Below are 16,475 nucleotides of genomic sequence, written 5' to 3'. Positions count from 1 at the left end.
AAGGGCACCTTTGGGAACACACAAAAGCATAATCTTATTTCACATGTAGATGTACAATCAAGAATCATTGCACAATCACTGCACAAGCAGCAGCATCCTCACACTATCCACCTTTCAAAAAACCGTTTTTAGTATGAACTAGTTTCACGTCTAGCTCTCGGAACACTGCACAAGCCCCATGACTCACGTTGCTCTGTACGTTGACAGGCACCCCTCTGTTGGCCAGGACATAGATATGTGCCGGCGTGGAGTTGGACACACGATGAAGCAGTGTGCTTCCATCCTGAAACAGTACAACATAATTCACTCAGTTGTCCAGCATACTCTAGTAATGAATTGCAGTGCCCCCTAACCACCCCCAGCCCCCTCACTTCAGACCACCAAAAAAGTAAAACCATGACTCCCCAGCCACAGAAAAGTTCCCATCAATTCTCATGCTACATGACTCTATATGAATACACATATGCAGGGGAAAAAAAAAAAAATTAGGTTACAGGTGGCGTCATACTGTACAGCAGCTTGCTTTCCCCAGTGATAAAGCAGCCCGAATTAACATGAGGGTAACCTCACAGGACCATCTGATAATTGATATCCTTATCCTTAGCCTTAAATGAATTTGAGAGAATCTTATTCAACAACATTATTGTTATTCTATTTTTGTTTAAAAGCATCAGATGACAGGTCCCAAACCTGAGGTCCTGTGTTAAGAAATGAGTTTTTCACCCACCTTGTCCACAAAAGTAGCACCATATGTCTCCAGCAGTCCTACTGCTTCAAAGGCCGCACTCTTGGGGTTCTCCTTGTTCACCCCTGGAGCAAGCAACTGTCCACCACCAACAAGTTTCAAAATAAAACACAGTAAAATAAAATAGAAAAAAACCCAAGATATGATAAAATAATGATAAAATTAATGAAAAATATAGGAAGATTAAAATAAATGTCACCAAAGTGGCCAAGAGTGGCAACCTTAAATTAACTTGTTTGTTTTCGTTTGTTTGTATGTTTCTCTCTTCTCTGCCTCTGCTCTCTTTCTCTCCTCTGCATCTGCACCTTACAATACAGTAAAATAAAATCAAACCATTATACTGCATACCACACACTACTATTATACAGCATACCACAGACTAACACAAATGAAAAATCGTTAATGTTCGGGTCATGGAATATTGACACAGAAGTAGCCAACATGGCCTCTCTACCTGTTTTCTCTCTCACAAAACACAGCTAGCTGTCACTGTTTTACACACCCAGTTCATCAGTTATGCTTCCCTTTCATACTTTGAACCCATAAAAAATACCAAAACACTCATCAATTACTGTGATTCCTGTGGAGAAAAAAACAACAACAAATTACTCAGTCTCTGAAACGTGTGTATGGCAAGGACAGAAAAGTTAAATGCTTTCCTATCCCAAACAAACATTAACTCTTCTAGCCCTCAAGAACCGCGAAGACACCATGCACTTACTCACCCTGTATCCATTTGATTTCATCTTTTTCTACCGAAGAAAATCATGAACTCTTCAAACCATCAAGAAGTTCAAAACAGTTACAGTGAACCCCCCCTTTAAGACTCCCTCCCTTTTAAGACCCTGTTTTCTTGGGACTTTCTATTCATAACCTCTGTAAATTTACCTCCATTTTTAAACGTGGTCGTCTACCTTTTTGCTTTTTTTCAATAATCTTATGGTTAGATTTCGCTAAAAAGTTATGTCAGATGATGAATGAATGAACCATGGGGAAAAAAGTTATAGAAAAAAAAATATATGTGAAAAAAGAGTTTATTTTTGGGTAGCGTGACTCACGCTTCCAATATTTTGTTTTCTATTTGCTGAGAACATGTGCTTTGCCTAAAAATACTGACCAATCAAATTCATGTCACTATGCTTATAGCCACGCCCAAACAAGTGCAGCAACAGTTTGACACTGGAGCGCTGTCCACGCTTTTTTTTAAACGCACGAAATGCATGGGATTTGGGAGGAGTTTTGCGCTTGGCATTTTCCAAATAAGGATATCCTACTATGAGTACTACGCTGGAATACTACAATGAATTTTCAAACGGCTACACTGGCTTCGTCTTTCCTGATCGAAAGGGGGTGTATTGTTGATATTTGTAGATAATAGACTCTGCATTTTAATGGTCAAATGGCGATTTCGGTATAAAAATGTAGACAAGGACCTTCAAGGCTCCCTCGTTTTTCAGACCTGATTTTGTCAGATTTGTTTGAGTTCTTAAAAGGGGGGTTCCACTGTATAACTCACCCTGTCTCTGTCTGGTTTCGCCTTTTTCTCACTGGAAGGGTGGGGTACGAGACCGTTGAGCACCAAGCTGCTGGTGAGTCCGTCACCCGGCTTCCGACGCCCGTCACGTATTGCCTCGATCAGCTCCTTTAGGCGGTGAAAATGTTTGGAGGCCGCGTTGTCACCCGAGTCGTATTGAGACGGACAGCGACCATTGCGATGGTGGGACAGACACCACTGATCGCAGCGTTCTGTCACCGACTGTAGATGATAAGACAGTATGGTTTCTTGATATTTTCTACTGAAAACAGGCCAGTAATCTAAGTTTTTCAAAGGCCTCTCTTTGTCCGTCAGACTTTTGATCGCTTATATCTCTGCCGTTTCTCTGCCGACACGCCTGACATTTGGCATGACATATATGCCATCCCTATGTCATATCTGTCCGGAAAATGTCCAGTCATGTAAATAGAAACACAAATCTATCCAGGTTTTTACACAGAATAAGTGTACTTAGACACATAAGACAAATCTACAGCTTACCTGCTTCATGTGCAGAGTAGGAATTTTTTGCTGAATTAATCATTATAATTGACACAGGTGCCAGCTAAGAAATTAATTCTGTGAAACATTTCCACCCTGCATGGGTTGTAGATTTTTGGAAGGATACTGACGCCAGGTATAATCTTAGACGGAACTACCGAGATAAATTGTGTACAAGACATTTAGTTTCCTGTAATGGAAGGCAAAATGGAGACAGAAGACTCTCTTCATGAGAATCATAATCACAATCATTTCAACACTTTTAATTCTCTCAGGTGCCAGGAGATTGGTTCTGCTTAGCTCTCACCTACTCTTGTTGTCATCTATATTTAGAGCGATCGAGCACCTTTGTTTCTTAGATCCTATCTTCAAGAGGATATCATTTCTTACCTGGTACAGTTTAGTGACAGAGAAACCTTTCTCTACCAGGTAGATGGCCAGGTGTTCCTCTCGGCAGTTGATTGCAAGGTTCACTGGGTCTGTTTCCTGAAACTAAAATGACAACATTCATGAGAGCAACAAAGACTTTATCCTTTCAGCTACCGAACATTAACCAAAACATCTATGCAGTAGGTTAAAGATGCTAATGTATTTCTAATAAAATGCCATGAAATCAATTACACACAAAAATACAATTCTTGAATGAGAGAAGACCCCCCCCCCCCCCTCAGACTCAGCTTATATTCTCCCCACTCTGTACACCTTAAAAAAAAGATTGACTATGTACTTAAAGTAGCTCCTAACTGTCTGAACTTATAAATGACATACAGCCTGCAAGTGTAGGAAAAAAATCCCTCATATACCGATCTCTCAATTTCACCAATGATAACAGCATCAGTAATTCCTCCCAGCAACTGTTGAACTTTTGGTCCATCCCCCTGCTTGATGTACTTGTGCAGCTGAAAAACAAGAATGACTGATTAAATGTAGCAAAATAAAAAAAAGAAAGAAAAGAAAGAAGGAAAGAAAAGAAAGAACGAAAGACAGAAAGTCATATCATTAACACTCAATAACAGTACTCCTTCCCCTGTGTATATCATGTGTATTACAGTGGTACCTGTGATGAAAGGACACCCTTTGGATCAACCAAAAGTGTTCCGACATTACAGGTGGCATGACATGACAGGTATATTTTGTTCAAGATATTAGAAAAAGGGCCAACAAAAAGTGTCCTTTAATGGGAGATGTCCTCTCATCGGAGGTGCCTCACGTACATTGCAGGTAGTACTGTACCAAGATCTCCCCAGGCTACCACGTGTGATATGAGCATCGTTCCACTCACACCAAAAATACGAACAACAAAACAAAAAATAATTAAGGGTGGTTGCTCCCTGTGCAGAGTGGGAAGTAATTTGGCTGAATTAACTTTGTAACTGACACTTTCATAAATATGAAAAATCCATTCAACAACAAATTTACATGAAGCAGTTAGGCGGGTTGTTGAATTTTGGTATGTGACTATGTGCCCCAATGGAAGAACGCTGTTACAGACAGACATGTGCTGGTGTTTTCAATATTATTTATATATGATATATTTTATATACATACATGTATACATGTACATGAGAAGGAAGCTAGGTCCCTTTTGGGTTTTCAACAGATGTCATGCCATTGATTGGTTTGTGGGAGAAACAATTATTGGTAATCTCTCCAATGCATCCCTTAACAAAGACTGAGAGCTCTATTATCTCCTTCTCGCAAATCTGAACTAAAAACTGCTGGCCATAAAAATGAAAACACACTTTGAGCATGACCCGGTATTGTAAATCATAAATAACAAATAAATCAGGAAGGGCTTTCTTTCCTCTTCCTTGAGTGTACACAGAAAACCGTTCCTTGTTATCTTTAGCAATTGCCCAGCAAAGCACAAGAACAACAACGGTGAATACCTCAGCTGATTTTCACACCTGATCTCTTATCTGAATGTACTATAAATTCCCAGGTGAAAGCTCCATGAATAATTCATTTTCTGGGCAGTCATTGAATCTGTCAGTGTGGCTGTGACTCAATGAATCAATGGTTGTTAGTGTAGAGGAGATGTAAAGGTTAGCCTGTCATCGGGGCGCCAAAAACGTAAGGACTTTCTATTGCTAAATCAATACTCAATAACCCCCTAGAGTCCCTAGAGTGCTTCTGTGCTTCATGCCAAAGAGTGTGTGTGCTTTTATGTGTGATGTATGCATATATTCATGTGCATGCCTGTACCGGGCTGTGTGAGTTAATTGGCTTTGGCTATGATTTCCTTCTTTAAGCCATGTGTATTTATACATTTGGTGTGAATCTGAATTCGAAGGACCGGTTTTTATATTTCAGTTTACTTTTAGGAAAAAAAGGGTGTGGGTTCTGGCAATAAATTTGTAAGTCCTAATCATTACTGTACTGGCAATAGATGTTACGTTTAATTTTTTTCTGGCCTACAAACAGGACAAAGTAGCTAATTTGACCAAAAAAATTACATTCATAGAAAAAAATAGCTTCCAAAGAAAAACAGACATGGGCTTTCTCCAAGTTGGCACAAGGCAAGAAAAAACATAAGTGTATGGATCGATAGACAGGTCTGTTTATGTAATGGTAACATTTTACTTTTAGTATTTTCATACACAGGATGAGTGCAAAGGGTAAATAAAATTGCCAATCCTGCAGCTATCCTGAAAACATAATACATCTATATATATACCAATCAAAATTAATGTTTGACCTAAAGTTTTACACCAATTTACTTTGGCCATGGATCTATACAAGAACCTATCTAAAATATAGGTCCGTGACTTTGGCATCAATTAAGTTGCATTCAAAACCATACCCGACTTAATTGTTTTGAGTGGTATGCATGTATTTCATTTGGGTAAATCAATTTGCTTGTGAATACCGTTTACGTATAATTTACAAATTACACTGGGGGTTCAACAAGTACAGTTCATGAACTTGTGATTGTAATATATATGTACAGTACTAATGTTCAGCAATTCATAACAGACTCATTATGTACACAAGACACACTTGACTCTCAACGCACTGTACACTAATCATAGAGCAAACCTACTTTCCTTTCAAAACTGTGTTGTGAGACATATATATATAGCGAGACAATGTTAATTTTAGCAGGGCTACTTTCCGGCACACCTGTTCTAGACCTGTGTTGCAATTATTTTGCTGGGCAACTTTGAAGTAGCAAATATTATAACATGCAAGCATTTGACAAATAAATTGTGTATCTTCAGCAGTACAGTGACACTTTCTGTGAATGACATGTCCCTGTCAGCAACATCATGACACGACCGTAGACTTTAAATACTTAATTGCTTTTTGCAGCAAAAGTAGCTCAAACCGTAACAAGCACGTTCCATGAACAGGGAGGCACCTCACTTAATTTAATACTCCCTTCAAAAACAGTACTGTTCTATATTTTTTTTAAACAAAATCTGTCCTTTTCAATCCCTAATGGGAGATACTTTTAATAACATATGCTGAACTTGCATCTATCTAAAAGTGCTGGAGTTTCAACGTCATCCTAAAGAAAAGGCGAACCTGTATTAGTGTGTAAAAATATATATATATATATATATACACATTTTACTTCTAGTTATTAAACGCTCACCTTGCTTGCTATACCAGCCATGTCTACAAGCGTTCGTCTCTTTTCCCCCTTCTCAAACTTTTACCTGAAAATGATTAAAAAAAAAAGCAACAGTAGTTATATATACATAGCATTGCTGATGCAAACATAAAGGCATACTCCAGATATGGCCCTGTGGAAGAACCGTCATATTCTGACCAAAGAGTGTAAATTGGATTTGTATTTGACATTCTAATTCAGTGTGACGACAAAGCTTTCACAGGGCTAGATTTGTATAATTACTGCCAACTCCAAAATATGTTGTCTTCTTCATAAAAGACAAATGTTCTCTGTCACTGCTTGAGCTCAACACACATCTTAACCTATCCTTCAAGACTGACTGGTCACCACTGACAATGTGCCTTCAGATCACAAATCAAAGTTGTCCTCACACCCCAGGACAATGAAAATCGCGCCTTGAAAACCACACCAGTAACCGCTAGACTTTTGTGTTGCACTATCACCAATGCCACAACTTCCACTTTCACAACATTTAACGCAGCCTTACTGAAATCCTGCCTAAACCCAGGATTATGTCTGGCGAAAAAGATCAACACTACACACATATATATATACGTAAGAGGACTTAATCAGTTCCGCACCTCGCTCTAGTTCCCTCTATCGTCACGTCTGAGACACATAAGCGCTAAAGGCCAAAGTAGGGTCCATTTCAACTTCCAAGTTCGCAGGCTAGCAACGCGAATCGAGCAGGGTGGAGGCTTCCACGCACAACAAAAGAAGGGTCGGGATCATTTCATGAACAACGTGTTCTATCAGCAGGTAGCCGAACTGACAAGAACCCCATACACGCGTCCCCTGCACAGAACTTGAGTTAGCGAGAGAGTGGTCTCTGAACATTGACCCACCTGCCTCATATCGCCATAGTGAGTGTAAACAAATCCATGAAGCACTCAGGCGCAACCCTCTAACCGGAAGTTACGCGTGTTGATTTCAGATGGAGACAAAAGCGCGGGAAAGGTGATACGATCTATGGGAGTACACAAGTGCCAGAAGTGAACATTGCAAGGGCGTCATTGTTATACTTTATTTGTGATGAAAGGGAAAGTTAACAACACTGTTATACCTTCCGATAATGTATTTGTAGCAGTATAGTAAAGTTAACATGTAACAGTAAGCACTCTATGAAAATTCAGTCCAGAAAAAAAACCACAAAGTGACAAAACACTTGAACAACAACGACACAAACTGAAGAACACGGCACCGGCTTTGAGTTATTAAATTAAAGTACACCGCACAACCACAAGATTACAAACTATTCTAGCTAGGTCAGATAGCCACCCGGCTCAACTACTGTTTATTGTAAAACCTGATATAGTTTGATCAGTCCACCGAGTCAATGTGGCCGCACTCAGGGGTCAGTCTAGTGTCTTCTTCTTCTGGTTCCACCCGCCTTCAGCATATTGAAGATTCTGGTGTACGAAAGCTGGTGTCGTGGGTGCATTCCGTGTAGACCGGCTGTATACATGTCAGTTTTAACATAGACTGACCGGGAATCGAGACGAGGCGCCGGGTCAGTAGTGTTTGTAGCCGCGATTCCGGACAGATCCGCTTTATCAGTTCTTCGCCGGTTTGCTTCTTCGAGCTCATTGCCCTCCGCTCTATCTTCTGTTTCTGTCCGCTCTTCCTCCGGCGGCTTTGTTCTCGACCTCTTCCTCCGCTTCCCCGTCGTTTTCCGAGGCTTCCTCCCGCTCCTCTTCCACTCCTCCTCCTCCTCCTCCTCCTCCTCTCACAGTCTCCTAATTTATTTTCAGTGTTTTTCAGACACTCCAAACAAAGCCTGCATCTCTAAACAAGGAGAGGCGGCTGGCTGTATAATGATGCTAGCCAGCGCATCTGGAGTTTCGCTCAGTCAGTCAGACCCTGATACAGGACCCAGACGGCCGGGCCGATGCCACCAGACGGCTGCCTCCCATACCTGACTGAGCTTTTGAAATTGTTGTGGAATTGAAGGTGGCGAAGAGTCGTTCTCCTCCGTCTCCTTATCTTCCTCCTCCTCATCATCATCAGCAACAGCAGCAGTAGCAGCAGCACAAGATGAACCTTGTGGTTTTTCGTCAGTTTGTGACTACTGTTGCCTTGGTTTTTCTGGCTGTGTATGCACTTTGTATCCCCTTGCTTCTTCTCGTGTTTCTCTGTTAATGCTGCTTGCTGTCTAGCAGGTTTTATCTTTATTTCATCCGACCTGTAGGTGTTTTGTCTTGCAATGTGACCTAGAAGCTTATGTCGTATTCTTTTCTTATAGTGTTTAAAAAATTTTTTTTAAGTAGACGGTTGGTTTGTGGTTGTGCTGTTTACAGTATAAACCCAATGTGAATAACGTAGACAGACTTCAATTATTAGTACCACCTTAGTTTATGTAATGCAGATAGAAAGAAATGGTAGTGAAATACGTACATCTCAACCGGAAACTTTTTATGTAAAATGTTGAATTTTAATGTCTAATGTAAAGCGTCATGAGACTGCCATTCGGCGGTGAACAGCGCTATAAAAGAATGTTTTATTATTATTATTATTATTAAATGACCGATTATTCAACAAATAGGTCAACATGACTCATTTTCACTATTGTCCTGCATAGAGAAGTAAAACTTCAATTACTGGTACCTGCTTATTGTATGTATCGCAGATTACTAGAAATAGAAGTGAAATGCATAAATCTCGACCGGAAGAGACTGATTATGCAATAAGTAGGTCACCTTGACCTAGTGATACACACAAAACTGCAGAAAGAAGTAAAAATGCAATATATTACACCGGCTTACCTCCAGTCATACAGATTCAGGAAATTGAAGGTAAAACCATTGATCTCAACTAGAAGTTATTATTACCAAGAAAGAAATTAGTCAATCTGACCCAGTTTCAGTGAATTTCTCCTTCTGTCCCAAACGTTTGGTTTCTGATCATGAAACATCTCAAATTACAGCATAGTATCTGCTAGCAATGAGGAAGACCGATTTCAGGGGAAAATTGACTTGTATTGTCCACATATTTGTTTTCTGTTTGCTTAACGCCCAGCCGACCACGAAGGGCCATATCAGGGCGGTGCTGCTTTGACATTTAACGTGCGCCACACACAAGACAGAAGTCGCAGCACAGGCTTCATGTCTCACCCAGTCACATTATTCTGACACCGGACCAACCAGTCCTAGCACTAACCCCATAATGCCAGACGCCAGGCGGAGCAGCCACTAGATTGCCAATTTTAAAGCTTTAGGTATGACCCGGCCGGGGTTCGAACCCACGACCTCCCGTTGATCACGGGGCGGATCACGCCTTACCACTAGGCCAACCGTGCCGGTCTGTCCACATATGCTTTTGTTGTCAAAAGATCAGCTACACTGAAAGTCGTGAGTTAATCTCCATGCTAAAATGTCGCTGCTAGAGAAAAGCAGGAAATGAATGATGCGTCGTATTTTCCTTGCTCAATGGAGAGAACGTTTTGGACGGTTTCAACTGACCACAGACGGAGGCATTGCGTTCCGAGTGTCCAAGAATATGATATGAGCAAGCCGCTGTCTTCCTCAAATGCGTTGCCTATGCCCTCGAAGCTTGACACCAATAATGACTGTACTTCCTCTCTGAACTTCAGTTTGACACTTGAGATCTGATCGTGATGGTCCAACCGAGGAGTCTGCAAATCGAGAGGACCAATTCAAGGACGCACAGCTCCAGTTGAAGGACGAGGAACCAGTTGGCAAACTGAGGTTGGTCTTGCTTCGTTTTGTTGCATCACTCCTCGAAACTGATGGGAGAATCACATGATTGAGCGTACTTGGAGAAGGCCTTGTGCTGCATGTCTGGTTCTTGGCACGTGACTGACTTTAATGACAGAATCTGATGTACCGCAGGATGGGATTCCTGAAGCTGAGGTGACGTTGGTCCTCCCACTACCGTCAAGCCAGTCACCAAGGGACTTTAACGCCGCCATTTCAATGTGAAACCCGCCCATCATGACAAAGACTTGAAAACCTTTCTCTCCGTGTGTGTCAGGACATTTCTACGGAGCGGTAGCAGAGCAATGGTTGCAGCAGACTGAGCTGGTTCTTCCTGATGCGCAGCGTGAAAAGCTAACCTTGATACAGGGTGGTCAGCATAACAGTACTCCCCGATTGTTTTTCTGCAATGTTCCACTGAGCCACGTGTATTCTGTTGTATGACTGATAGTTTCAGGACGAATGGTTACCTGTAGGTTTGTTACAAGGCGGTGGGAATTGATCATCCCTAGCGAAGGCAAGAGGGACGATGTCTGTGTACCAAACACGGAGGACACTGGGCAACATGTGTCCTTCCTTTGACTGACCGCGGTTCAATATGTAAATAAAACTTTGCTGACGATCAGAATCTTTCACACCATTCTGTATCCCGTTGAAAGACTCAGTTGATGTTGTAGAACTTAGGTAAACATAATGTCGTCAGTCATTTGAGGAGGAACCACAACGCCATTTTCCTCAAATATCTTGCAGGCAGTGTTTGCTATGTCTGTATATATTGTCAGCACACGACTGTTGTAGGAGATTCCCATACCAAGAGTGTGCAGAGTGTAAACAAGGTCTTTTTTCTTGGTCAGCGAGTGCACCTTCAGGCAAAGGTACACTGGTAGTTGTGACTCGTGTTTGTGACTGTGCCTTGGGTGTGCAGTCCTACTTTTATGTGTCTTTTTCTTGGCGCTGAAAGCTTGGCGTTGAGCCATCGTCAAGACAGCTTGGCTTTGCAAGGGTTGTTTGTTTGTACCTTCCGTTGTTTCAGGGCCATGTAGTATCATGCTAACCACAGCTTATATCAAAATATACAGCATTATTTTGACATCCACGCTTGAAGGTTCAATTGAAAGTGTTTGAGAGTTTGAACATTTCTCTGCGTATGAGTTGTGCAGCTTTTGCGAAATGCAGCACTTCTGTATCTTGCGAACAGGCTTCATTGATTGCATCTCCTGTGTATTTGTCAAACTTCATCAGGACATGATATTCTCGACCTTGATATTGCTGCAACAAAGTACACAGACAAACAATTAGTAACAAGAACTTAGCTTGATCGAATGTTTCAAGCGAATGATTCGCTTGGGACTTTCCCAACAAGTGGCCGAAACATTCGATCAAGCTAAGTTCTTGTTTGTAATTGTTTGTCTGTGCACTGTAAAGACCGTTCGGTCGATATATTTGTGACCGTGTAACGTATTGTTTTGTCAATAACAAACGTTCCAACAACCTACCTTTCTTGTTTTTTTTAATTCTGAAATGTGGAACTTTGGCAGTCTCTTTGTTTTTGGATTTATTTAATCTCGTGTCAGTTCTTGTTTGACACAGTACACACAGGTACCAGTATTGCTGCAGATTCTGTTGTAGTGACAGACTAAGAGTTTTGTACATGTATATGACACAGAGTCGTGTCTGTATTTTCGTTTATTCTTTGATGTCATGCTTGACAGTCGCGGGCGAGACTGATCCTTCACACTATATCATCATCACTGGAGGATTAATGCCCCGTTTTAAACAGAAGCAGCAATGTCCCTATAGTACACAATTATGTCAAAAGTCCAGTTGTACAGGTTCATTGCCTCCAGCAAACGGTTTGGATAATTATTAATTTACCCTATGTACATGTTTTATGTTTGTTCAACATTATTATCCAATTCAGAATGCATTTCTAATGCGGACGACGTGTGTGTGTGTGTGTGTGTGTGTGTGTGTGTGTGTGTGTGTGTGTGTGTGTGTGTGTGTGCGGGCGTGCGTGGGTGAGTGAGTGTGTGAGTGTGTTAAATTGCATGTTGTTACATGTAGTCTCAAACTGTCTTGTTGTTGTTGCTTTTGCATATGTTTTTTTCTTCGGTTTTTTTTTCTCATTTGTTTTCCCTTCTACAGTTCCCCGTATCGTCCGCCAAACCAAATATCATTATTGCTTTTAAGAGCACGTTTAAAAGCTTTGCTTGTTGTGCTCCATTTACTAATTCATGGTATGCGGCTTTGTTGTATGTAATTTTGCTGAACTTAAAATTGTTTAAACCAAAAGTCAACAACAAATAATTACCGAATTACAAGTAATTCCAATGTTTACTAGAAACAAAACAATAAATACTCAACATTGCTAACATGCACCACGCCTTTATGAATACAAATGCCCATGAAGATTAAAATATACTGGTGTGACAACTGTTGGCCTGCCATACATTGTACTCCCGAATGACCCCACACTGCCAGCTTACAGGAAAACCTCTCTCACTGTAACACTCAAACTCTGTCTGCACTACATCTTATTGATTTTCACAGACTGTTTACCGTTCAACACGACAGATTTCTGTGTCATATCAGAGATCTTGCTGTGATTTATTTGCTTTGACGAGTTTATGTAATGGACAGTAGGGCCTAAAGCTTCGCAATTTTTTGGAAATTTTACGGCAGTACTTGAACTGAATCGGTTCGGCTGATCTGCGAACGGACGACAAAGACTTCATGGTTTAAAAAAAAAAAAAAAAAGTTGTGGGTACGTCTTCCAGACTGCCGATCAATCAAGTCAAACACCATCCCTGATAAGCTATGTGCGCATACAAAAAAAAAAACCCCACAGTATTCTCAGTGATTACTTTGCAAATAACCTTTAAAGGCACAGTAAGCCTCCCGTAAACCATCACAGAGCTCCCCGAGCGTCTAAATACAGTACAAGCATACTTCCATTTGAACGCTCACCGAACGGGAACATCCTGGCTGCTTTCTGTCGAGCGTAAGACATTTTCCAAGAATTTATTTTCGTGGACTTGGTCCTCTACAACAATGGCGCCTCGTTTTGGTGCTAGACCTAACTTTTAAAATCTAAATAATAAATTGACAGCTTGTTACACAAACATTCTTTAATCATAAAAGAATTCGTTTTTCATCAAGACAAGATCAGAACAATTCGAAGTTGTGAAAGTTTAAAAAAAAAAAGAAAAGCCCAGAAGCAGGGTCACGCAAGGGTCGTGGCAGACGACGGTTTTATCAGTGCAAATCGCCGTTCCTCTCAACAGTCAAAAGCCATCGCTAGAGTTCTTGTGAACCACAGCCGTTGTTTCGTGCATAAAAAACGTGCTTTTGTAGATAAGCTCACGTCGAGTCGCATTCAAATGACTAACTATGACGACTGCATTGTGAAAAGGGAAAACTGGATCACACGGGTTCACGATGGCTCAGGGGTAAGATAAACCACGCAAAAATAAATTCTTTGAAAATTGTTCGCTCTTTACGGAGGGCACCTAGGATGTTCTCAATTGGTGAGTGTTTAAATGAAAGAGTGTCTGTACTGTGTGTAAAAGCCTGACCGTATCTGTGATGGTTTACGGGAGGCTTACTCTGCCTTTAACATAGCAACCTGTTTCTTAAAACAAGCACCCTCCCCTGCTTGTTTGTGTCGACTGAGGTGTTTCCGGGCCGTTTTATCTTCATCCTGATGAACGGTCGTTTAAAATTGCATATGTCTTCACCAACATGCTCCACGGTAGTGCTAGACTTGCAGACCCGCCGAACCTTATAATTCTGCTCCCATCCGGTGTCAGATTCTGACGCGGCGGGCACCGCATCGCTTAATTTGTATGGTCGGCGATGTGTGTCATTTATACTGAAACTAACGACTTTAATTAATTATTACACCTTCCACAGCCATATTTGACAAACCTTCCCTTCATTGACTGTGTCAGTATGACCTTTTCTTACGTTTGGCGAGGTAAGAACATTCTAACTCTCAGCGCAGCTTTTTAATGTTAAAAAAACTCGCTATACTACCATTATCACTCGCTAGCACGGGTCTGGTGGCAGGGGCACTGTGACCACTGAACAGCCTCGCTCTGGCTACCAACAGACAGACACACACACACCGCTCTGGCACCGTCATCAATCTCACTCACCGATGCCGGCACATCGAATTTCAGCTCACTCGACCCATAAACACTAGGGATCGGTGCGGACAGCCTGTCCACCTCCGAACATACGTCTAGTAAAAAAACACCTTCTATAAACCTTCACTGAGTAGTGACACTGAGACCGTGCACGCGCGTGGGCACTGACATTGCAGTAGGCCTACTGTAGTAGTAGTAGTAGAAGTAGTAGTACACTAGTAGTATAGTCTTGAGTCGAGCGTTTGAAAATGCCTGAGTCTGAAGGCGGGTGTAACTTACACCTCTTGGTATCAGTCAGTCTGCCTTAGAGATGAGGACTGACGACAGTTGGCCAGACTGATGACCAGAATAGTGCGCTGCATGTTCCTGCATAGAACTAATTAGGCGCGTCTGCCGCGACGGTGCCTGAGCTAAACATTGCGAGCACTGCTCACAGCCCGGTGTAACACGAAATTTTTACTCCACGAAAAATTTACTCCGGAGTAAATATTTCGTACGAAATTCTTACTCTGAGTACACTTTTCGTTCGAGAAAAGAACTCCACACGGCACGAAAAAATTACTCCCTCCACGAAATTTTTACTCCCCATTTTTTTTACTTCCAGTAAAAATATCGTATGCAAAAATGGGATGCGGGCGAAGGGATAATGCCAATAAGTGATCTCGCGCACACGAATGTCGCGCTACCCTCCTTCCACCCCTTCCACCACCAAGACTAACAGGGGACAAAGGGAGTAAAAATTTCGTACACCTGGCATGGGAAGTTAAATTGCTTGTGTTTGGGTGAAGTAATTTATTCGTTATTCATTCGTCAGGGGAGTAACATTTTTGTACGAAATGTTTACTCGGACCTCACCTGTCTTGGGGAGTAATTTTCTCGTGAAATGGGGGAGTGCCTTTTTCGTAAAGGGAGTAACTTTTTCGTACGAAATGTTTACTCCGGAGTAAAAATCTCGTGGGAGTAATTTTCTCGTGTTACACCGGCACACCGCACTGTAAACATTCTCCGTCCCTTCACCTCTCGCCATCATCCGCCCTACCCGCTTGGTCTCATGCCTGAGTAGTAGCAGTAAAAGTACCGTAAACTACCTTGTATACGCCCCCCCCCCCCCCACAATTGCACCAATTTTGCCCAAAAGTTGGCAGGGTGGGCGTTTATGTGTCTAGGTACTATGCCCTTTGCACTGATGAGCGGTTTCTTTGCTGGAATAAAGATATTTTGGTCACTTGCTATGATCGAAGTGTTATTGCACAAAAATGTCCTCTCTCTCTCTCTCTCTCTCTCTCTCTCTCTCTCTCTCTCTCTCTCTCTCTCTCTCTCTCTCTCTCTCTCTCTCTCTCTCTCACACACACTCACACACAAGGAATTCTGCAAGCAAACGGGCCATGAAGGAAATCTTGTTGGTTTATTGTCTGTAAACTGACAGTTGCAGTTTATAACTTTATAACGTTAAAAGATAATGCTAACTGGCCACTAAGATAAATCCAGATCAGTGGTGAACAAACCGATCAGCATTTGAAACTTTAATAAACCAATATCACAATCAAGACAGTGTAAAAGTCAGGTTTGTCTCTGAAACCGCGAAAGATTATTTGTTGTCAGTTTGTTCACCTAATGAGGGGAAACATTAGTGAGCGATGGCATCTGGTCACACTGAAATCTCTACCGCGCGCAAAACATTTCCAAGGAAGAGAAACAATTAAAAATAACAACAACAGCAGACTGAAAATTCATGTTTTGCTTCCTGTTACTCCAATGATCGAAAATGGGGGTGGGGGTGGGCGTTTACCAGGAACTCACGCTGTGCGATGAATTTGACCAAAAGTAGGGGGTAGGCGTTTACTCGATACTGGGCGTAGTCTATGCGTAGTTGTTGTTGTTGATGTTGCTGGTGTTGTAGTCTTTTGTTGTTCCGTGACCCGAGCATCGAGTCTCACATCACGCGGTATTTTTTAGTTGCGCATGCTGAGCTATCGCGGCTTCAGGAAGGTTCCGCGATGGCTCCTTGGTAATGGATTACATTTAGTTAGTTTGCAAGCGGAAAAATGCAACCAAGTAGCAAATTTGTCGCTTTTAAGATTCAAATTTCTTGTTATACTGTTTCCAGTGTTCAACGATGGTTACATAAGCAAAATAAACACGTTGAGATAGAAATTTAACCCGAGAAGAGCTAGAGAGTAAAGCGAGTTCTCGCGAG

General features: G+C 41.7%; 1 protein-coding gene across 3 annotated transcripts in view; it reads right to left on the bottom strand.

Annotated features, from left to right (window-relative positions):
• LOC138971065 (serine/threonine-protein phosphatase 6 regulatory ankyrin repeat subunit B-like) overlaps window positions 1-7,342 on the bottom strand; it is a 33,883-nt gene extending 26,541 nt beyond the window's left edge. Inside the window, exons 1-7 of one of the 3 annotated variants that reach the window (XM_070343666.1) lie at window positions 7,263-7,342; window positions 6,379-6,442; window positions 3,584-3,679; window positions 3,171-3,272; window positions 2,262-2,501; window positions 728-823; window positions 188-283 (exon numbers count right to left, since the gene is read on the bottom strand). In XM_070343666.1, coding sequence (XP_070199767.1) covers window positions 188-283; window positions 728-823; window positions 2,262-2,501; window positions 3,171-3,272; window positions 3,584-3,679; window positions 6,379-6,399 — 651 coding nt within the window. In that variant the 5' untranslated portion in view covers window positions 6,400-6,442; window positions 7,263-7,342. Of the gene's footprint in view, window positions 1-187; window positions 284-727; window positions 824-2,261; window positions 2,502-3,170; window positions 3,273-3,583; window positions 3,680-6,378; window positions 6,443-6,998 lie in introns of all 3 variants that reach the window. The other 2 variants (XM_070343667.1, XM_070343665.1) reach the window with 2 other exon arrangements.
• Window positions 7,343-16,475: the final 9,133 nt, after the last annotated feature.

Source organism: Littorina saxatilis, linkage group LG7 (assembly GCF_037325665.1).
Source record: "Littorina saxatilis isolate snail1 linkage group LG7, US_GU_Lsax_2.0, whole genome shotgun sequence".
NCBI lineage: Eukaryota > Metazoa > Mollusca > Gastropoda > Littorinimorpha > Littorinidae > Littorina > Littorina saxatilis.
Note: the sequence above shows the minus strand (reverse complement) of the source record. Positions and strands in the feature narration are given on the sequence as shown.